At 38.0% G+C, this 23,230-nt stretch overlaps 2 protein-coding genes across 5 annotated transcripts in view; both read left to right on the top strand.

Annotated features, from left to right (window-relative positions):
• The window catches only part of MTHFD2L (methylenetetrahydrofolate dehydrogenase (NADP+ dependent) 2 like), a 140,669-nt gene extending 130,399 nt beyond the window's left edge, over positions 1-10,270 (top strand). For both annotated transcript variants that reach the window (XM_055588796.1, XM_055588797.1), the window contains one exon: positions 8,883-10,270. In XM_055588796.1, the coding sequence (XP_055444771.1) occupies positions 8,883-8,995 (113 nt within the window). In that variant the 3' untranslated portion in view covers positions 8,996-10,270. The remainder of the gene's footprint in view (positions 1-8,882) is intronic.
• Positions 10,271-15,938: 5,668 nt separating this feature from the next.
• Positions 15,939-22,585, top strand: EPGN (epithelial mitogen). 3 transcript variants are annotated; one of them, XM_055587499.1, is made up of 5 exons: positions 15,939-15,981; positions 16,515-16,577; positions 19,168-19,288; positions 20,248-20,274; positions 22,183-22,585. In XM_055587499.1, the coding sequence occupies exons 1-5, from the start codon at positions 15,939-15,941 to the stop codon at positions 22,235-22,237; spliced, it is 309 nt and encodes a 102-aa protein (XP_055443474.1). In that variant the 3' UTR covers positions 22,238-22,585. The 3 variants fall into 3 exon arrangements, with proteins under 3 accessions (XP_055443474.1, XP_055443472.1, XP_055443475.1); XM_055587497.1 differs by lacking the exon at positions 20,248-20,274 and having other exon boundaries at positions 16,515-16,604; XM_055587500.1 differs by lacking the exon at positions 20,248-20,274.
• Positions 22,586-23,230: the final 645 nt, after the last annotated feature.

Genomic DNA, 23,230 nt, shown 5'->3' on the forward strand with positions numbered 1-23,230 from the left:
TTGTTGCCAGGTCCAAAGTTCCTTTGCTTTTATTATTCCTGGTATTTGCACTGCATTCTTTCCTTCTTTCTTACTCCCTCAGACATTCATAAAATCTTGAAGCTTTTCTGTCACTTTACAAATATTCTCTGACCCCAGTATGGTTTCTGTTCCTCTTTGAAGTGCTCTCACAAGAACCAGAATTTATTCCCATCTTAGCAAGTTTACCTTTATGTTGCTTCTTTGGTGTTCTCACTTCTCTGGCCCAGATGATAAGCTCATCCCATTAGAAAAATATACACAGAATAGGCAGTTTTCCCCATTTGACTTATCCTGCATCAGAATATTATTTTTTCAAAGTTTTAAAAATACGTTATAAACAACAAGGTCCTACTGTATAGCACAGACAGCTGTATACAACATCCTATGATAATCCATAATGGAAAAGACTACGTAAAAAAAGAGCATATATAAATGTATCACTGTACAGCAGTGATTAACACATTGTAAATCAACTGTATGTCAATAAATAAAAATAAAATGCTTAACCAGTGATCTTAGGTTAATGCCTCAAATTTGTATCATTATCTGCTAGGCTCTATATGAGCTAGACTCCTCCATATCATCTCCTGAAACTCTTCCCTTCACTTCTACATGTCAACCCCACTGACATTCTTGTAGTGTTTCCAAGAATTCATGCCATTTTCTGCCTGGGGGAAATCTTATTTCTACCTCATCACAAACGTTGTTCCCCAATCAAGAACACTGTTTATTCCCTACCTCTCCATTTCACCTGGAAAAGTTTGATTCATCCTCTGATTTCTTGACTTGGCAGAGATACTCATATGCTCAACCTCAGTTAGGTCCTCCCAACACAGTCACTGTACAGTAAGCATTTTGTTTGTAGAACATATCATAGCCTTAGCTCAATTATTATGTAGGTAATTATATTTATAATATAAATCGCCCAACTAGACTATAAGTTCCAAGGGATAGTGACAATGGCTGTCTTTCTCAAGAAACTTTTTTGGTAAATCTCTCTGGGGAGTTTTGAGCATGTGTTGGAACAGTGAATAATGGAGTTCAGAAAATATGCAGTGGTTCGGAAATGCAAGACAAGGATGTAGGGCTGGATCATAAAAGATCCTAGCTGACATGACAAAGAATTGATATTTTATCCTAAAGGCAGTCTACCAACTGAGCTAGCTGGGTGGCTAAAGACAGTCAAAATTCAACAGATGTTTATAAGCTGAAGTGATCTAATCTATGTTTTAAAGAATAAATCTGGCAGCAGGTTATATGGCTAATAAGGTAGAGACTGAAATCCAAGAGACTTATTACAGTAGATTATAAAAAATGACTGCACGTGTCTTCTTGCCTCATGGGCACATCCTCTTGGCAGTGTGACTTGGTGATTCTTCCTATTCTAAACCTTTAAATTTGAGCTTGACCATGTGACTTGCTTTGACCAATGAGGCATTCAGGTGTTACACTGGGGGTGGCTGGGACTTGACTGGAAAGTCGGAGGCCACCACATGAAGTAATCTTCATTGAAGCAGTGGATTCTAACCACATTTAAATCTCCTCCACATATGTGTATATGTATAACATTCCCTACCCTCATTAGAAACAGCTCTCATTTCAGTGGTGATTCTCAGTGGTGCGTACTGGAATCATGAGGTGGGAGGAGGCATATTTAATTTGACTACAGTTCTCAGGAGATTCCAACCTACTCTATGATGACAAATTGAAAACCATGCTAGTAAATTTCATGGATCAATAAATGAATAGTTAATGTAGCTGGGGAGTTAGTAAGCACCACAAAGGAAGTAGCATTTAGCCAGATCTGAAAAGGAAGAATAAATATTCATTGGATGGAGAAGTGCAGGAATGGTATGTCAAAGAGAATAGTATGTACAAAGGCAAATCTTGTGTCCAGAATGACTGATTTTAATTTGTGAGCTCTTTGCTCTTTTATTTCTAAACAACTGGACACACGCTCTCTAGTGTCTGAATTTTGCTGATAGGCATTATTATTAAGGAAATTATAGAATATATTTTGCAGAGTCAACAGTTTAGAAAGAAGTCATTCAAATAAATTATCATGACGATTGTCACCTTTCCTCAAAATATTCTTATTTTTAGGAAACTGCTTTAAAATCATCAAGTCATTTCCATCTAAATCTCATTCCCTAAAGTAAGTTCCATACAAGTAACAACAGGATTTGAGGATTCTTTTACTTGCCTCCATTGTCAGTTTCAGTATCTGTAAAATCATACTGACTTTATGAAATTTAATCTAATCATGGTTTTGTGGCATCTGTTCATAAAAGTCTCTCATGAAAGCATCAATATCAATCAAGATCTAATTCCTGATTCCCATATGTACAGAATTTTAGTATTTTCCTTAAAACACAAACATACTGCCTCACAGTAAATAAGTTTATGAATGAAATTACTGCCTTAAAATTCTTCTGTAATTCTTTTCAATGGAGCATATAGAACACCTTTTCTCACACATAATAGGATTAATCTTTAATAGCATCATCTTCTGCAAACAGGTGCAAACCCTGTTTGCCCTCAGGGAAAGACCAGTCAATGAGAAGTTATTCTGGTGATGTAATGCTTGTTAACTTACTCTTTCTCAAACATGATTGGGGAAAATGCTTTTCAGAGCATCAGACAAGTATTGAACTTAACTCTTTTCACAAACATGTCACTTAGGACAGCCTTGAAATAGTTATGCAAAGTAATTAGACTAAGAGAATTTCTTTTAAGCATTGGCATCTGTACCCATTGGCATTTGCCAGTGATAATTCCTCATATTTCTTGAGAAATCACTTACTTCCATACCCTGGTCCTTATATAAATAGAAAAAGAATACATTAACATTAGCCAGCAGCAGCAAAACTTAGCAGTTCTTTCTCAGACATAGATCCTAATTAAAATCCAATCAAAAGCAATAGAGATCTTATATTTTTTAAATCAAATTCAACACAATCTGCCTCTCATGACTCTGTACAAATTCTATTTTAATACCTGACTAGTTATGTCAAAGATAAAAATATCTGAAATAAGTATTTGAATAAAACCAAATGTGTTCACAGTGATGTCGTAAAATTCTGCCTAGTGATAATTTACAAGGCTCTGTTGACACAACTAAATGCTCATGGAAGTCCAGAGAAGTCCTCACCCAAGACAGGTGAAGATCCATTACCCATCACATAGTCTTGATTCTATGAAGTGATAGGACAGGACAGATACATGTTGGTTTGCATAGTAAAGTGTGCAGGACAGCAGACATAGAGCCACACGTTTCAGGCAGGTATTATTTCATGTGACAGCTCATTCTCATTCCCTATTCCTCCACCTCAAGCCTCACTTTTTTAGCAAAAGAATGCAATAGTAAGCATGTTGTGAAAAACATAATTTCAAAGAGGAGGGTCATAACACCTGAGCAGACCAGTGGTTTATCTGATCTGAATTTCACCCAAGAAAGAAAGCAACTCAGGCTGCTAAGCCAGCTGAAATTTAAGTGCTGACATAATTCAAAGATGATGAACTCTGAGTACTCACAGTAAAATTGGAGGTAAATTACTATATCAGAACTTTCTCCTTTTTGTTTCTTTTTTCTTAATATCCTCTTAACCCTTTGAGAAAACTGAGTTGATTTGGGGCACATGAGCCTTTCTTGGAGCTTTTCCACTTGTTCAGGTCATGGTAATACAGTTGCATTGGGATGAGGTGGAATTATGGAACCATAAAATGATTCAAGCCTGACTGTGAATAATGTCTCTACCATATTAGAGAATGATAAGTCATTTTAAGTTCAGTAAGCCACTTTCTTCAGCTATTGAAATGATAATTAAATATCAATTATTAAAATGATGTGTCTGCAATTCTTGGCAAATAGTAAGTATTCAATGGATACTGCCTATGGTTATTACTATTTTTCCATATAAAAATGATTTCAAGCCACTTCACTTTTCAAAGTTGAAAACCAAATTATATAAAAAAATGATTGTATACCCAGAATGGATTCCCAATTTTGTCTGCTTCTATCTTTTAACTATGAAATAAACCATTTTGTTTTCCATTGAATATTTACTTTGATCTTGATTCTTAATGTATCACATTATGCAGTAGTATTCTATTTTTATGTATTAATATTTCAAAGTCAGTGCTTTACAAATATATGATTTTACATGCTATCAGTATAAATAATAGCAGTACAGTACATTTCTTCTAGAGAGCTGATGCAATTTTTAAAGACATTTTTCTCTAATCCTATGGAAAAGGTCCTGGAAGGCACCGTTGATACCATCAAGTTAGCTTATGTCACCCTCCAGCTACTTATGTAGCTTGAGAATTCAGTAAATTAACTTGAACTAAATTGTTTTGATGCTGTCTATATCCAGTCAAAAACACGGACACATTTCTGCAAACTGATTTTAGATTTTAAATTTCAACAACTACTTACTTCATGCTTTCATAACTTACTGAATGCCTCACCTGTGCATGGAGAAGTTCTAAGATTAAGAAAAACAACAGTCACCCCAAAGACAGTTTCTGCCTTCTAGGGGCCAGGGTCTAATTAAGGGAACAGCACACTGTGCTAAATTTCATAACAGAGTTTGGTAAAAAGTGACTGGAAACATAGAAGGTAACACTTTTAATTTAATGTTGAGGGGGGAGACTTTTTGAGAAAAATTATGAACAGGTAACATTTTATTGGCTTTAAAAGAATAATAAATAAAAGGGGTTGTTTATTTGGAAAAGGTAGCAGTATATTCCAGGTGGAAGGAATAACAAGAGCAAAGGAAGTAAGGACTGAGAATTCATATTGATTTGTGAACTGACTGTTGACACAGCCTAGTGTTTCTGCAGAATAGAGTACATTGGATTGAATTATGGCCAGGAAAGGACATGCTTCCTGTATAGAGGCACATTTTGGAAAAACAAAATATTATCTCCCAAATCATAATACTCTTATCCTTTCTTTGTTATATACCATGAGACGATTCATGATGTACACTAGCGGGCTTTTTTGGTGTGTGATGTCTTCAAGCTTATCTGGACTTTTCTTCAAGTAAAAGAATGTTATTCCTTTGATTTTCCTATGATTAAAAGGCCCAGGTGGAGCTAGTGGTAAAGGATCTGCATGCCAATACAGGAGACATAGGAGAAATGAGTTAGATCCCTGGGTTGGAAAGATTCCCTGGAGTAGGAAATAGCAATGCACTCCAGTATTCTTGGCTGGAAAACCCATAGACAGAGACACCTTGCAGGCTACAGTCCATGGAGTCGCAGAGTCAGACATGACTGAGCACACACACACACATATGAGTAAAAAATTACAGTATACTAATACACTTAAGATAAATGCAAATTTTACAAACCATATTTCAAAAAGGCAATGTAAATTGTACAAAAGTAATGCTTAATTAAGATTTCAAAAACATCTACTGATTTCATGTTTGTAGAAGCATCTAAGTATAAACTTTTAAAAGGCAATATATCTAAATAGCATGTGACTAATGAGGTCAGAGTATGCATTAAAGTATTCTGTATGCTAACTTTGTATTAAAAGAGTTACCTGGGAAAACTTCATTTTTCTTATTCACACGGTGAAACACTGAACCAGTAGGTCAATTCATAAAGCCATTCACCTGTAATATTGTGGGTGTGAGAACATTCTTAAATATAACTTGCTAAAAATTCTCTGTAATTTTCTTTGAGTATATTCACTGAAGAAGAAATCTTTATTCATACCTTAGAACAGGACTATGTGTATTTGCTCAGTTAATTTTAATATCTTTAATGTTTTTATTAGACTTGCACTGGAATGTATTATCCACATATACATGATGCTATTGTTATAACAAGGCTTTCCTGATGGTTCAGACAGTAAAGAATCTGCCTATAATTCAGGAGACCAGGGTTCAATCCCTAAGTCAGGAAGATCCCCTGGAGGAGGGAATGATTCACCACTACAGTATACTTGCCTGGAGAATTCCATGGACAGAAAAGCCTGGCAAGACTATTTTAATTTAACGGATGGTACTAAACTGTTTGTATCCTGTCTTCCCTTTAGAGACTAATATCATGTATTTTAGAAATAGTTAACTGGAATTACACATAATTGAGTCAATCACTGGAAAAGATCAGTTATCATTCCAATCCCAAAGAAAGACAATACCAAAGAATGTTCGAACTACCACACAGTTGCACTCATCTCACATGCTAGCAAAGTAATGCTCAAAATTCTCCAAGCCAGGCTTCACCAGTACGTGAACCAAGAACTTCCAGATGTTCAAGCTGGATTTAGAAAAGGCAGAGGAACCAGAGATCAAATTGCCGACATCTGCTGGATCATAGAAAAAGCAAGAGAGTTCCAGAAAAACATTTACTTCTGCTTTATTGATTACACCAAAGCCTTTGACTGTGTGGATCACAACAAACTGTGGAAAATCCTTCAAGACATGGGAATACTAGACCACTTTACCTGCCTCCTGAGAAATCTGTATGCAGGTCAAGAAGCAACAGTTAGAACGGGATACAGAACAATGGACCGGTTCCAAATTGGGAAAGGAGTACATCAAGGCTGTATGATGGTCACCCTGTTTATTTAGTTTATATGCAGAGTACATCATGCAAAATGCCAGACTGAATGAAACTCAGGCTGCAATAAAGATTTCGGGGAGAAATGTCAATAACCTCAGATATACAGATGACACCACTCTTATGGCAGAAAACAAAGAAGAACTAAAGAGCCTCTTGAGGAAAGTGAAAGAGAAGAGTGAAAAAGCTGGCTTAAAACTCAACATTCAAAAAACGAAGATCATGACATCCAGTCCCATCACTCCATGGCAGATAGATGGGGAAACAATGGAAAGAGTGAGAGATTTTATTTTTCTTGGACTCCAAGATCACTGCAGATGGTGACTGCAGCCATGAAATTAAAAGATGCTTGCTCCTTGGAAGAAAAGCTATGACAAACCTGGATAGCATATTAAAGCAGAGACATTACTTTACTAACAAAGGTCCACCGTCTAGTCAAAGTAGTCATGTATGGATGTGAGCTCAGTTTAGTTCAGTCGTTCAGTCGTGTCCAGCTCTTTGCAACCCCATGGACTGCAGTACACCAGGCTTCCCTATCCTTTACTATCTCCCAGAGCTTGCTCAAACATCCAACCATCTCATCCTCTGTCGTCCCTTTCTCCTCCATCCTTCAATCTTTCCCACATCAGAGTCTTTTCCAATGAGTCGGTTCTTCCATCAGGTGGCCAAAGTATTGGAGTTCAGCTTCAGCATCAGTCCTTCCAATGAATGTTCAGGACTGATTTCCCTTAGGATGGACTGGTTGGATCTTGCAGTCCAAGGGACTCTCAAGAGTCTTCTCCAACACCACAGTTCAAAAGCATCAATTCTTTGGTGCTCAGCTTTCTTTATAGTCCAACTCTCACATCCATACATGACTACTGGAAAAACCATAGCTTTGACTAGATGGACCTTTGTTGACAAAGTAATGTCTCTGCTTTTTAATATGCTGTCTAGGTTGGTCACAGCTTTCCTTCTGAGGAGCAAGTGTCTTTTAATTTCATGGCTACAGTCACCATCTGCAGTGATTTTGGAGCCCCCCAAAATAAAGTCTCTCACTGTTTCCATTGTTTCCCCACCTATTAGCCATGAAGTAAGAGTTGGACCATAAAGAATCCTGAATGCCACAGAATTGATGCTTTGAACTGTGGTGTTGGAGAAGTCTCTTGAGAGTCCCTTGGACTGCAAGGAGATCAAACCAGTCAATCCTAAAGGAAATCAGTCCTGAATATTCATTGGAAGGACTGATGCTGAAGTTGAAGCTCCAATACTTTGGCCACCTGATGCAAAGAAGTGACTCATAGAAAAGACCCTGGTGCTGGGAAAGATTGAAGGCAAAAGGATAAGAGAACGACAAAGGATGAGATGGTTGGATGGCATCACCAACTTGATAGACACGAATTTGAACAAGCTCCGGGAGTTGGTGATGGACTGGGAAGCCTGGCGTGCTGCAGTCCATGGGGTCGCAAAGAGTCAGACACAGCTGAGTGACTGAACTGAACTGAATCAATCATGGGTTACAGATTTTCTTTTATTAAACTTTTTATTTTGTATTGGAGAATAGTCAACTAACAATGTTGTGAGTTTCAGGCGTACAGCAAAGGGACTCAGCCATACCTTTACATGTATCTATTATTCCCCAAACTTCCATCCCATCCATGCTGCCACATAATATTGAGCAGAGTTCCCTGTGCTATACAGTAGGTTAGATTTTCATCATGTAACACTAACTGAGCTGCATGAAGTTTTATGCTACAGTGTTGGCCTCATGTTTTTTCTATACACATTCAATATCATATACAGAAGTGTGTGTATGTGTGTTATAGTCTGCTTCATTGTAAAAATTATTTGGGGATGCTAGAGCTATACATGTAATGTAGAAAAATTCAGTGTATTCTGTTAATTAAACAAAGAAACCCTTGGACTGAGGTGGCTCTAATGCCCCAGCTGTCTACATAAGCAAATCAAAATCTAGGTCTGGAAATGCCTCAAGGTTACAAAATTGAAAGCTAAGGACAACCTATCACAAACAGCCAACTAGGCTATAAAGCTGGGCATTAAAGCTATAACTAATAAGTGGTTTTCTTGCTTTGTTTCTACCTTTTCTCTGTAAGTCGCTCCTGTTGTTGAAAGCTTTCCAACTACTTTAGGTTTGGTGCTGCTGGATTTGACTCCATTTTTGTGCAGATAAACTCTTAAGTTTTAAAATATTCACTTCAGTTTTTACAGTTTTAACAGTTCCATATGTTTAAAGATATGAAATTCTGGGAAAAAATAAGAAATTTTTCTGTTTCCTCCATCAGCTGTTAAGAAGAAGGCTAGCTTTATCACTCCAGTTCCGGGAGGCGTGGGACCCGTGACGGTGGCAATGCTTCTCAAGAACACCCTTTTGGCAGCTAAAAAAGTCATTTACTAGATCACGTGAGGGAATAAAGCAAGCTGAAGTCATGCTGCGTATTTATTTGACAAAAGGCAAAAATCTTTATATTTTACTACAAAGCTATTTCTACATTGTATTTATTTTTTCATGGGTAGAATCATGGTGGATCAGATGATTCACACAATCTTATGCATTTCCTGCTAATATTTACTAGAATATTTTGAATGGATTTTGAGTTTTAGGAAAAAAGAAAACAACTGCAATGACACTTTGGTAACAATTGCTTGTTTTGTGAATAATATTTGTTCATAATGTTAAAACAATAAAGGGCTCATAAGAAATGCATATATTTTTGACACAAAATCACAAATTGTGTGTCTTCAACAAACACGTTGTCAGCCAAATAAGCTCCTTTGTAAAATGTAATTTAGATTTTGCCATAATCGTCCTCAATTTTATATATATTTTATAGTCTATATTGTATGCTGAAAGATAGAGCTAAGTTGTGTCCGACTCTTGTGATCCATTAACTGTAGCCTGCCGTCATGTTCCTCTGCCCATGGGATTCTCCAGGCAAGAATACTGAAGTGGGTTGCCATTTCCTTCTCCGGGGAACTTTCCCAATGCAGGAATTGAACCCAGGTCTCCTGCATTGAAGGCAGATGCTTTACTGACTGAGCTACGTGGGAAGCCCATATTGTATGCTGAGAAAGAGCAAAAGAGCTTACTTGCTAAAAGAAAGATAAAATATTAAGCATAAAATTTTGATCTCATATACTTCCCAAATGTACTCCCCAAGGCATACTAATGAAAAATTATGCTCCATTCAAGGAAAGAAAAATGTGCAAGGAACCCCAAAAATGCCATGCTACTTGGAAAGGTATTGATTATTTCAAATTGTGAATGACTACTTGACAGTAAAAATTCAATAAGAATATGTTAGGCTTACATGTAACTTCTTTGTTCTCCTACAAACATATTTGAATAATACATTCCACAAATGTAGAACTCTAATAGCAAAATATGACACAATGTGCCACAGCTACTCCTTAGGATATGACTAAAAACCTTCTGCTTTTTGCCCACAGTTCTTTTCTCTTATGGCATTTGGTTCTCACAGTAGATGCCATGTTTTTAACACAATTTAAATTAGAAAATACATGTGCCTGTCAGTTGAAGGCTATTTGAGACTACCCTAGGCACATAATGGTATTGTTGTCATGCCCAAATCCCAGTGTGTTAATGTACCAATAATGATTCTTACCCAATGCATGTCTTTATTAGTGTGTACTCTTAATCATTTGTGTGAAAATAGACTAGATGTTTATAATTAATAGTATTTCAACTGTATAATAAAATCAGTTTGGAAAGAAATACATGTCTTCTTTTTTCCTAAGCTAGAAGTTTCCTTGTTCATATACTCGTTATCTATTTCTTCACAGCACGCTGGGGAGATGTACAAATGTCTCAAAAAGGAAAGAAAATGTTCTGTAGCCCATTCCACACTGATCTTGGTCTGATAACCTTGATAGTAGTTTCTTTATTTATTTTTGGCTGTGTTGGATCTTCGTTGCTGCACAGGCTTTTCTCTAGTTGCGGCGAGTGGGAGCTACTCTTTGTTGCAGTGCAGGGGCTTCTCACTGCAGGGGCTTCTCTTGTTGCAGAGCATGGGTTCTGGGGCGGGCAGGCTTCAGTAGTTTCAGCTCCCGGGATAGGTTCAGTAGTTGTGGGGCAGCATGTGAGATCTTCTTGGACCAGGCATTGAACCTGTGTCTCCTGAATTGGCGAGTGGATTCTTTACCACTCAGCCACCTGGGAAGCCGCTTCATGGTAGTTTAAAATCAAAGATCCCAAGCAAACATGTTAGAAAGGCCCTCATTAATATTTAAGTGCCCCAAATTCCCAAAACGAACAATGACTATTGCAGTGGGGTCAAGACTATCACAATAGAAGAGATTGAAATCAACTCCACATATAGCTGAGACATCAATGGATTTATAGGCAATGAAAAGAGTGAGGGGATCAGTAGATGAAAAATTACTAAGAGAACTTGATTAGATATCAAGGCTGGAAGGACTTTTGTTAAACTACCTCACCAGGATTCTGGTTAAAGTTCAGTTCAGTTCAGTCGCTCAGTCGTGTCCGACTCTTTGCGACCCCATGAATCGCAGCACACCAGGCCTCCCTGTCCAAAAGTTAGGTCAATATAAAGGGTGGGAGAGGAGGAATTTAATCAGATATGGCAAGAGGACAAGGAGCAGGGCAGGGGTATTCTCTACAAACTAACAACAGATTTCTTTGCTAAAACTGAGCTCAATAGTCTAATTCGATGCCTGGTTAAGAGAAGGATTCAGAGGAGCCTAGCTAAAGTTTGGTCAAGAAGGAAGACTTTGTTAACACATAAAGGAAATGAAGTTGGTTCATCAGTATCATAACTTTATTTATGGATATTATTTGGGGTCTATAAAAGATAGATATATGATTGTCTTGTGAAGGAGATTTGTACAAGTTCCCTTCTCCTACAAGTATCTGTAAAAAGGACCCTGAAGGACTAGTGAGGACTGAATAATAACATGAAGACATGGAGGTGAGAATGAGCTTAGCAAATACATACGAAATCAAGGGCAACAGTCAGACTGAAGTGAAAAATGCATGTTGCAGAGTGGTGGAAATATAGCTGAATAATAGCAGAACTGGATTAGAAAAAGCCTGGATAAATCAGAATTTGGACTACAGTTAGTCAGTGATAGAACATGGAAGTTGAAGCCTGGAGGATGTTATCACTGATTATCATGAGAAAGTTGTAAAGAGGAGCTGATTTGGAGGAGAGAGAATATGTTCAGTTGAAGACATGTTGTGTTTGCAGTGATGACATAATACATAAATCAAAGTCCTAACATAATATCACTCGGGATTGAAAATAAATTATGGCTAGTGGTGAAAATTTAAGACACAGTAATGATGCTAAAGCTGAAACTCCAGTACTTTGGCCACCTCGTGTGAAGAGTTAACTCATTAGAAAAGACTCTGATGCTGGGAGGGATTGGGGGCAGGAGGAGAAGGGGGCGACAGAGGATGAGATGGCTGGATGGCATCACCGACTCGATGGGCATGAGTTTGGGTGAACTCCAGCAGTTGGTGATGGACAGGAAGGCCTGGCGTGCTGCAATTCATGGGGTTGCAAAGAGTCGGACACGACTGAGCGACTGAACTGAACTGAACTGACTGTGTGTTAACCACTAAATTCCTAGCCTTTTTGACCACTGTATACACCCTGCATCTTTCTAATTTTGTTCAATAGTAATAGCTATCCTTAACTGAGAGTGTGCTATATGTTTGACATTTTTGAGGTTGTTGTTACTGACGTTTTGCATTTGATATATGAGGAAATCAACCCATGAGGTTATGAAAAAGTCTCAGCCAAGGCCAAATGGGTAGGAAAGGTAGAACTGAAATTCAAAGAAAGGTCTGTTGGGTAATATGAGCCAGAACCCACTCTCTTTTCTATCACTCTATCCCCTCAGTGCCCACCTCCCTGCCACCTAGAATCCTTTCTCTTATCATTATATTTCTAAATTCTACTTGCTATTTAAGATTCACTTCAAATGAAACTCATCCAAGAGAAATGCTGTGAGACTTTGACTAAGTCCCACCTCTGAACTCTCATACTCATTTATGTACACATTCATGGCAGTCATCTATCTCTACCCAGCATTGTAGTTAAGTATATATTTTCCTTGACTCACTCTAGTTCCTTGAGGTCAGAGTCCATGTATGATTTGTCTACTTGTCTTACAAATATTGGATGTTAGGGGCATAAAGTAGTTTATGATTGAATGGGTGACAGCTGAATTCATGAGAATTACAGATTAAGTTTAGAGAAAGATAAGCAATGTGCTGGTGACACTTTCCTGCAAATGTCCAAAAACAAATTGTGACTTTTAGTCAAAGAGCAAGTGAGAAAGAAAAAATGGAAGGATAGGAGAGGAGCAAAGAGATGAAGAGAGGAAAAGAAACTGTAAGTGGGAGAGGGAAGGAAAAAATAAACTTAAGGGGGAGGGGCGGGAAGAGAAGGCACTTCCAGAGTTGCTTATGACTAGAGAGAGATGACGGAGAAGGCGATGGCACCCCACTCCAGTACTCTTGCCTGGAAAATCCCATGGACAGAGGAGCCAAGTAGGCTGCAGTCCATGGGGTTGCTAAGAGTCAGACACGGCTGAGCGACTTCACTTTCACGTTTCACTTTCATGCATTGGAGAAGGAAGTGGCAACCCACTCCAGTGTTCTTGCCTGGAGAATCCCAGGGACGGGTGAGCCTGGTGGGCTGCCATCTCTGGGGTTGCACAGAGTCGGACACGACTGAAGCGACTTAGCAGTAGCAGCAGAGAGAGATGAATAAATTAAAAAGACAGTAAAAATGGTCAGAGGGAAAAATGATAGACGGGCATTGTAGCTCTTCACTTTCTTTCTCATTCTAACATGCATCAAGAATACAAATACCCACCATCCCCATTCTTCAGAATTGCTGAGGGACTCCCTGATGAGAGGACTGAAGACATGAACATTGGAGATTTCCTACTTAGAGTGTACGTGGAATCCATCAGGATGAGTCCTAGAGGAAAAGAAACAAAGGATAACTTGGAGCTATTTTCATAGGCTCAGGTGGTAGATGAGTTTATATTGATATTATAATGATATTATGTGGCTTAGTTCACCAGAGTGGAGAAACATTTAGAGAGACAGCGGTGCACTTCTCTCAGTCCAAATATGTGCAGAAGCCACGGTTCATTTAATGTTTAGATTCTTATGGTAAAGGTAATTTACTTAAATCTTGATTTTAGGAGATAATGTGAATTCCTTAAAGGTCAGTATACTGACTCCTACCAGAGGACGCAGCTGGGGAAATGGAAAGGACGCGTGACCTGGAATCCTGAACAGATTCAAGTCCCAACTCTAGGGTGTGTCCTCTGGCAAGTCACTTAATTTCTTTTGAGTCTTCATTCTTTATTTGTTATATGGGAATTAAAACAAGACCTGTTGTTTATTGCTTTCTTCACTCAAGATAGATTGAGTATGCACTATATATTAGGCATTGGATTTGTTGGGGCCAGGCAGGATTACTGAAGACAAATTTGAGATGTGTGTGAAAACCTTCTGCAAAATGCAAAGCACTGTTAAGTACCAGTTAACAGTTACTACAAAGATGTTGTTGTACTATGTCCCAGTCTTTGGAATAAAGGTATTTAACATTATTCCTAGCATCTTCCTCCTGAAACTGCAATTGGTTGTGGTTTATTTAATCCTTTGTAAATTATTTCTTCTTAAATTCTCACCAATGGCACAGAAAGTGATTATATAACTTATAATTCAAATATTATTTGCTTAGGAAAAATCATATCCAGAAATTGTCCTAATAACAGTTAAAAAGAAAACTTCAAAAAGTAGAAATATGAACTGTGTAGGCACATTAAAGTAAGCCAAGTCCTATATATTCTTTAACTTTAAAAGGATGACTCTTGTGGTAAGCGATTGCCCAAGTTATAATGAGTTCAACAAGCTCATTCTTGTGTGATTTCTAAAGCCAAGTTTATATTTGAATAGTGAAAAGGATCCTTTCTGGTAAACTGAATTTGCTGGATGGACGTGATGCAAATGACAACCTATCCCGACTTCTACAAGTTTTCAAGGTACAGAAAATATGAGCAATTGAAATTCTTGGTAGAAAACTTTAACACCTCAGCAAAACATATTTATAAATTATTTTATTATAAATTGGGCAAGTGAGACTTTATGGAAGCTCCAATTGTCACAAAAAGTAATAGCAATAATTACATGTTTTGACCTTAAAAATGATACTTTAATAATCGTAAGTAGATAGGTAAGGTGAAGTCGCTCAGTTGTGTCCGACTCTTTGCAACCCCATGGACTGTAGCCTACCAGGCTCTTCCATCCGTGAGGTTTTTCAGGCAAGAGTACTGGAGTGGGTTGCCATTTCCTTCTCCAGAGGATCTTCCCGACCCAGGGATCGAACCCACGTCTCCCTCATTGTAGGCAGACACTTTACCATCTGAGCCACCAAGGAAGTCTCAAGTAGATGAATAGCAAAAAAAATGTGAATGTTATATTAAACTTAAAACTTTCTATTCATTAGATGTACCAAATTTAAATATTTTAATTTCATCTTATTGGAGATGATATTATTATTGTTATTAGTATTTTGGTGTTTTACCAGCCTAATCACTGGGGCACATTTTTAAGAACTGTAGTTCCTAGAGCTTGGTAGCCATTCCATTTACTCAGAAAAATATTAAGTGGCAAAAATGACATAAAGGTAAATGTTATACTCTTAAAAATAATTATTTTTACAAAACTTGAAATACTAAAACTAAGTAGCAAAAACTAAAATGGAATATTAAGCCTTTACTTTTATGCACATTTAATTGTTCTCTCCTGCCACTAAATAACAAAATATCTTGATTTACAGTGCAACCCAATCTGTCCTAAAAAAGTAGTGTAAATAACTGCAGCTTCAGGGATATTTCTTTTATTAACAGGTTAAGATGTTTCCTGGTTTGGATATATTAAAAGTCCCCTTTCTTGGAATCCTGCATGGATGGCTAGCAGCTTAGGAGCGAGAACCATTCTGTTTACACCAAGGGAGCTTTACCTGAATTCAGTTCTTTTTTGTTGTTTTAAGTACATTCACAAGCATGATTATGCCCACAGGTAACAGGAAACCAGTGTTTCAAAAGAAAAACTTGATCACACTACCAGATAACACAGGTATCCTGAACAAGTGCACGAACGCCCCAAGGCTTCATGCTGCTGCCAGAAGGACATATTTTTTTGATTGCTAAGAACTGCCAGATGACGCTTCATGAAATATAAATGCAAGAAAGCCTCTGAGAGAGCTCAATAAAAACCTTCCACCCATCGGTCTAGGAGGATAAGAGCAAGATACTATTAACAAGTGCAGGAAATGGATTTCGGGGTTCCAATGTCAGTCTATCTCTTGATCAATGGTAGGTCATTTCTTTTTATTGTGTTAATGTTGTGTCATTGTAAAATGTGAACAGGATTTGCTTTCTCTGTGTGAGTGAGAAGTTGGCTTTTAGCAATTGTTCTTTATGACAAAGATCCAAGCAAGGAATCCGTGGATTCATTTAGTTTCTTATGTAATCTTTTGACACATTCCTCTCTTAATATATTTTGATACCTTTTTTTTCTGAGATCTCTATATTGTTTGTTCTATACAACTGAAGAGCAGTTGAGACATTTTCACTATGATATGAGAGTATCCTTGTGATTGAGTGAGTTTATAAATGTATTCATGTTCTCTTAACAATTATTCTATTTTCTCTAGCTGTAATGTAGTGAATGGAATTGATATACATGAGAAACTGTCAGAAAACTGCCCTTAGTAGGTTATGGATCTCAAATGTAGATGAATTAAAAATAGAACAGATGTGGGAATAGACAGAATAACTTTTGATCTGTTGCTTGTACGTTGAAGGAGGCTAGCCTGCTAAAGATGCCTTTCCCCTGCTTCACACAGCAATGACAGCGGTGACTGGAGAGGCAGCCAGCACGATAAGCCCCCCAGTCACAGCCCAGCAGAGTAACTGGACAGTTAACAAAACAGAAGGTATTTTTCTTCACACTTTTGTATTTCAAGTGACTTTTTTTTTTAAATGTTTTAGCGAAATTTAGATTGTGATAAAAGCAACATTGGAAATTTTTAAACATATATCTTATTATTAGACAATCTTTTATTGGGACATTGTGAAATGGAAGTGGCAGGTAAATATATCGCAAAGAATCATCTTTTTAAAAGGAGGAAGTGGAGCAGATGAGAGAAAGTTGTCTTCAGTTACAGTCCTGGATGTGAAACCTGCCACACTTTCTGCCTGATTCCTGCCGAGTTCCCAACAACCCAGGCATGTCTAAAGGCAATTTGTCCCCATTTTGACGTTCTCGATGAGTAACAATATTTTGATCTGTGATTATGAGCTTTTGCAGCCAAAAAATTTCTGGCAAGCAGATGAAGCCTTAATCTACTTTCTCTTCGGAAACGTCTTTTTTCTTGTTTGTCTTTGGGGTTTTTTGTAATTTTAGTGTACGCTGTATTTCCCAACCACTTGTACCCAATTTTTGTTGTTGATGGTGATGACATATTTTATTATTGTTATTAAAATAGTTTCTGGCCATTGTTGAGCATCAGCATGTTTCCAAACTCTTTGAACTCTTAAAGGTGAATTTAGGAAGCTTGTTATCTGCCAAGACCTGTGTATCAGGTGGCTGTGATTCTCAGGCAAATCAAATATCACTCCCTGATGGGAAGGTGGGCTTTGAGATTTACAACAAAAGAAACACCATATCTTGCTCTCAGAGCCTGGCAAATAAAAGAAGATGAAGTCAAATACTTTGTTTGTGAACATGAAAGACAGTAATATTTAAGTATTCTTCATTTCACCAGTAATTTTATATTTTAAAAACTTCCTTAAAATATTTTACCCATTTGAATTTTGGAGCATGTATTAATTTGAAAAACAAAATGTGCGGCTTTTAGAATAACTTTTAGCCAAAATCTTCATGTCTCCAAGCCCTTAAACAAAGAGAAAGCATCCTTGTTGGAAGATAATACTGTTGAAATTAAAGAAGTACAGTTCCCTCTCAGTGTCGTAACAGTTTGCCCATCACCACCGTTTTTCTTCCCTAATAGTGAACTGCAAATCAGTAGTCGCCAAGTTACAGGCAATAATATTGGAAAGAAAAGGGATTGAATGTATCACTTCAGTAGTTTTCCTTTGTGTTCTTGATTGGGGAATTCTAGTTTCCTGCTTATTGTTTAATCTAAAAAATCTGAATCTAGTACCTCAGGAAAATTTTTTGAAGTTATAATTTTGTGAAGTTATAATTAATATTCTTGTCCTTAGCGGGAAGATGAGTCTCTAGTCTACTCTCTTTTTAAAAATGTCTTCTTTCAGTTCTCACATTTTCTAGTAAGCCCTGATTCACGCTTGGTTAATTGAACTGAGTTAATCTTGAAGTAGGAAAAACCTAGTACAGTTTATAATGGGAAGTTCTCACTGCCTTAATGATCAAGGTGAGAAATTAGATTTACTATGCTACATTTAACAAAATGAATATGAATTTTAAGGTAATGTGCATTCTCAACCAAAATGAAGCTATGCGTTGAGGACATATGATGTTTATTCACAACAATGACAAAAGTAAAATGCCACTAATTCTGCTTGAGAAGAATTTAAGAATCAAATATTAAACTACACTAAAATTATGCCATTTTACCCAAATGTCATTCCCACTGCATAAACCTCAAGAACAGCATAGATATATGTCTTTAATACATCAAGAAATGAAAGATAACCACTCTGAAATATATGTATTTTGCCGCAGTACAGCTTCCCAAAGGGAAGTTTCCCATAAAAAGGCTTCTGGACACTTGACCACAAAAGTTTGACCAAGTGTGGTCACCTGAAGAGTCTAAGAGCTAGAAATCAAAACCCAGGTTTTCTAATTCCAACTCCATGGCTTTTCCTACAGTCTCATAATGCCTCTTGAGTAAAATTTCTAATTAACGTCCAAAGGTATTGTCTTAGCTATGTTAAGCCTGAGCCATAAATTATTTCTGGCTTCATATATGGGTCATAACAATACCTCTTCTGAAATCAGTTATGGAAAGCAATTTCCTTTCCATTAGCTACTTAAGGTCCACAGATGAGCAAGGGCAGATTCTCATCTCACTCCTCTGGGGAGTGAAGAGAAATCAAATTCATTATCTCACAAGCATATATCCACATCTCCCTAAGTGCTTACTTCTCAGGTATATGAAAGTTTCTATATTTATTAGCATCCAGGATACATCTGGGAAGCCTTGTTTAAGATACCATACGGACTAGTATCAATGCTGCCACCTTTTGGCAGACTTGTATCTATATCTTATAATGAAATTTCTAAAGAACAGAATGATAATCAGTCCACCTCCACCACCTAATTTATTAATATGTCTAGATGATATTAACCTAACCTTTGTATATATACCCTGCCAAAGGAATGAATCAATAGTTCAAGTGGCAGAGCACTCAAAGAATATTCTTAAAATGAAAGGCCTTTTTGTATATGTGTTACGGATCTACTATGAAAGCGTGACCCACTTCATCTGTTAATATAGTGTCTCCTTTTTCTAGCTGACTACACAGAAGTACCCATAGCCTTGAAGTTCTCACATCCTTGCCTGGAAGACCACCACAGTTACTGCATCAATGGTGTCTGTGCATTCCACCATGAGTTGGAGAAAGCCATCTGCAGGTAATTGCAAAGAACTTCCCAAGTCCTAGAGATGGGAGAAGGAGAATGTATGCCTCCTTTAACATGGTGTTTCACATGGTACATTTATATACACCTCTATCTTACCCAGTAAAAAAGGTACATGCTCTGAACATGATTCACCAATTCTCTTTGTATTTGAATATCTAAGGAGCCTTTTTCTAACCTACCTAATTCTCACTGCTTAAAAGTATGGTTCCTAGATTAGCAGCATCTGTGTAACCTGGGAGCTTGTTAGAAATGCAGAAGCTCATGCCACACCTCAAAACTACTGAATCCAAAACAACTTTTGAAAAGTGAAAATGTTAGTTGCTCAGTCGTGTCCAACTTTTTGCAACCCCATAGAGTATAGCCCACCAGGCTCCTCTGTCCATGAGATTCTCTGGGCAAGAATACTGGAGTGAGTTGCCATTTCCTTCTCCAGGGAATCTTCCTGACCAGGGATTGAACCTGGGTCTCCTATACTGCAGGCAGATTCTTTACCCTCTTAGACACCAGGGAATCCCAAACCAGCTTTAAATAACATGCAAAGACGTTTCTAAGATTTTTATGAGTTGATTATAGGATGAAATGAAACTATGGCAAAAATATTTCAGGAATATAAAGTTCTAGATCAGCTGAGATACTGTTTATGACCATTGATTTACTCAGCATCCTCTTATGAAAGAGTAGGTTAACAGTTTTCTAGATCAACTCATGGAGGTGTCCTACCTTTCTCTTCTACCAATGAGGGAAGCTGCATTAATACGGGGTTTTAATCAAATGCATGGCTTCTTCTTCTTTAATAGATCAACTTTCATTTGGTATGTGCCTCTTTATTTTTTTTTGTTTATATATTTTTTAAATCATTTTTATTTAATTGTTTTCATTTTTTGAAATTAGTCATATGTGTTTCTATCATCATGAGTTTTAACATTATACATTTTTTCTTTTTTTTAAAGGTGTTTTACTGGTTATACTGGAGAAAGGTGTGAGCATTTGACCTTAACTTCATATGCTGCGGATTCTTATGAAAAATACATCGCAATTGGAATTGGCGTTGGATTACTATTAAGTGGTTTTCTTGTTATTTTTTACTGCTACATAAGAAAGAGGTAAGAAAAAAAAATTATGAAGTCACTAGATACTCATTCATTTGACAAATATTTACTGAGCCCCTACAAGGTACCAAGCATTGACATATATAATTGTCTAGTGAAAATATGGCTGTAAATCTGGCAAGTTCCTGCATATTTGTTTTGGTGCCTCTTCTCATAAACCCAGACAAGAGGTAGATTTACCTGCAGTTGCAATAGGATAGCTCCAATTTACAATTTCCCTTCATCCTCATCTCTGTCTGTCTACATCAAGTTATAAATGAGTAGGACAGTCAGTCCACAAGGGTGAAGATTAACTGTGTCCTGTGCACAACTATATGGAGTGCTGAATACCGTGTTTGGGACACCGTACGTGCTCAGTAAATATCTGTTGAATGGACACATCAAATATAAGTATGAAATTAATGAAAGTGTGTAACAAACTTGGGCCATTTTCTTCCCAGACATCAACTGAGGGTACATGCAGGAGATACTGCCTACTGCTAAAAGCTAAAGAAGACAAATTTGATCCACTAAGTATAAATTACTCATGTATTAATTATTAATTATTATTTCTGGCCTTTCCACACTGGTAATTTTACCTAAAATCCACATATAAGGAAAAGTCAAAAAATACATGACATACATTAAAGAAAAGTAAAAATACATTTCTTTTGCTGTACTCTGTTAACTAAGTTGTCATTTTTAAAATGACCAAAAGTTATTATACAACATAAAAAATATTTTCTTAATAACTGCACCTTAGAGAGAGTAAAATTTGTTGTATCAATTGTGGATCGATTAATACAAAATCTGTTAAATCAGCTGCATAAGAGATCAAGAAAGGAAAAACAAAGAAAAGGAAGTAAGACCTTTTAGTGTAAATAAGACAACTGCCTGAGGTCAAGTTCCCTAGAAGAAGAACTATGAAAGAGATTCTTGAGTGAGTGATTGGTCAAGGGACTACTCAAAGCTGAAACTTGTAATGAAGTAGGAAAACTAGAGCAGAGTGGAAAGGAAGCAAAGATGTAGCTTTAGCTGAAATCTATCCTCAGCCTGATTCCACAGGGAGACCTAGAACATGAATGGCATCTCTGACCCAACCTAAGGAGGTGAGGGAGCTTGGTTTTAGTACTGAGTCATCAGGTGTGGATGTCAGAATGCTCCTGGTGGGGTAAGGGACAGGGCCTTGGAATCTCCCAGAAATCTTCAGTCAAAATCCTCTCTTGGCTGAGGACAATCCTCTAGAGAAGGATGGTGCTACAATCCTCTAAAGAAGGATGGTGCTGTGAGCCTTATTATGGGCTTCCCTGGAAGCTCAGCTGGTAAAGAATCTGTCTGCAATGCAGAAGACCCTGGTTTAATTCCTGGGTCGGGAAGATCCCCTGGAGAAGGGATAGGCTACCCACTCCAGAATTCTTGGGCTTCCCTGGTGGCTCAGTCAGTAAAGAATCTGCCTGCAATTCAGGAGACCTGGGTTCGATCCCTGGCTTGGGAAGATCTCCTGGAGGAGGACATGGCAAGCCACTCTAGTATTCTTGCCTGGAGAATCCCCATGGACAGAGGAGCCTGGTGGGCTACAGTCCATAGGGTCACAGAGAGTCAGACACGACTGAGCGATGTAGCACAGCACAAAGCACATGAGCCTTATTAATACCCACAGCTGCTGAGGGATGGGGATGACAAAGAGGGTATAGGTGGGACACCAAGAGCAACTGTTATACCAGAGCACTTATATAATTCTCAATAAGCTATACAAACAGCAGTCAAATTCATATGGAAACCAATGCTCTGTTTTAGGTATCTAAAATTGAAATCACTTTACAATATCTGTTCCGGAGGAAGACCACTGTGAAGCCTTTGTAAGAAATTTTCATGAGGCATTGGTGTAAATCAGTGGGCCCCAAACTGAAATCTTCAAGTGAAACAACAAAACTTTCCAGGCTGACTAGAAAGTTGGGATCGTGGTGAAATGAGAGAATAAATTTCAACGTTGGTGCTTAGACTCTGTCATCGTTAAAGCACCGTGGGAGCCAAGGGAACAAGCTACAGTGACAGAAGTCAAGTTCACAGCCCTACTCTGGGTTTGCTGCTTCTGTGTGGTTTTTGTTCTCCCTATGGGATACTGAGTTGTACGCTTCTGACTACGTCAGATGTGAATTCTCATGACAATAATTATCAACTATGCAGTTGTTAGGGGAAGCGCACTGACTGAAACCGCCCACCCTGGCCAGGCGCCACAGTAAGCATTTGCATGAGCTGTTTTACGACAGAAGGTCCTGGTAAGGAACAGGGAACTAATAAGCCTCCACCAACCAGAAGAGTTCGGGAAAGGTCAAAAGGAAACACCAGCTGTCCGTCCACCTCCCAGAATCCTTCTCTCTGGCATCCATCTTGGCTGAACAAGGCTTGCACCACCAGGAAGGACTCTGAGTCAGAATGATTGGCTAAGGACAACCCAGAAACTAATCCCATCACCATAAAACCCAAGACTGCAAGCCATGTGACAGAGCAGTTCTCCTGGGTTCCCTTACCCTTCTGCTCTCCACCTGGGCGCCCTTTCCCAATAAAATCTCTTGCTTTGTCAGCACATGTGTCTCCTCGGACACTTCATTTCTGAGTGTTAGACAAGAGCCCAGTTTCGGGCCCTGGAAGGGGTCCGCTTTCCTACAACACAGTCAGCCTAAGCAAGGCCATGCTTGGGTTCTTCACTATGCTTGTTACCAGGATTTTGGACCACAGCTCTATGGACCAAATCTGAAACATGCTGCTTTCATGGTGTCTAAAAGAATGTGATGTCAACTACTCAGATGAGATTAGTGTTATGGCGCCTCTGGTGACCCAAACA

Source organism: Bubalus kerabau, chromosome 7, assembly GCF_029407905.1.
Source record: "Bubalus kerabau isolate K-KA32 ecotype Philippines breed swamp buffalo chromosome 7, PCC_UOA_SB_1v2, whole genome shotgun sequence".
Lineage (NCBI taxonomy): Eukaryota > Metazoa > Chordata > Mammalia > Artiodactyla > Bovidae > Bubalus > Bubalus kerabau.

Bases quoted from the DNA above. Each gene is read 5' to 3' on its own strand.
- EPGN (XM_055587497.1), top strand. From the start codon at position 15,939: ATGGATTTCGGGGTTCCAATGTCAGTCTATCTCTTGATCAATG. The intron at 16,605-19,167 runs GTATTTTTCTTC...TCCTTTTTCTAG, and splicing joins GACAGTTAACAAAACAGAAG to CTGACTACACAGAAGTACCC. The intron at 19,289-22,182 runs GTAATTGCAAAG...GCTCTGTTTTAG, and splicing joins TTGGAGAAAGCCATCTGCAG to GTATCTAAAATTGAAATCAC.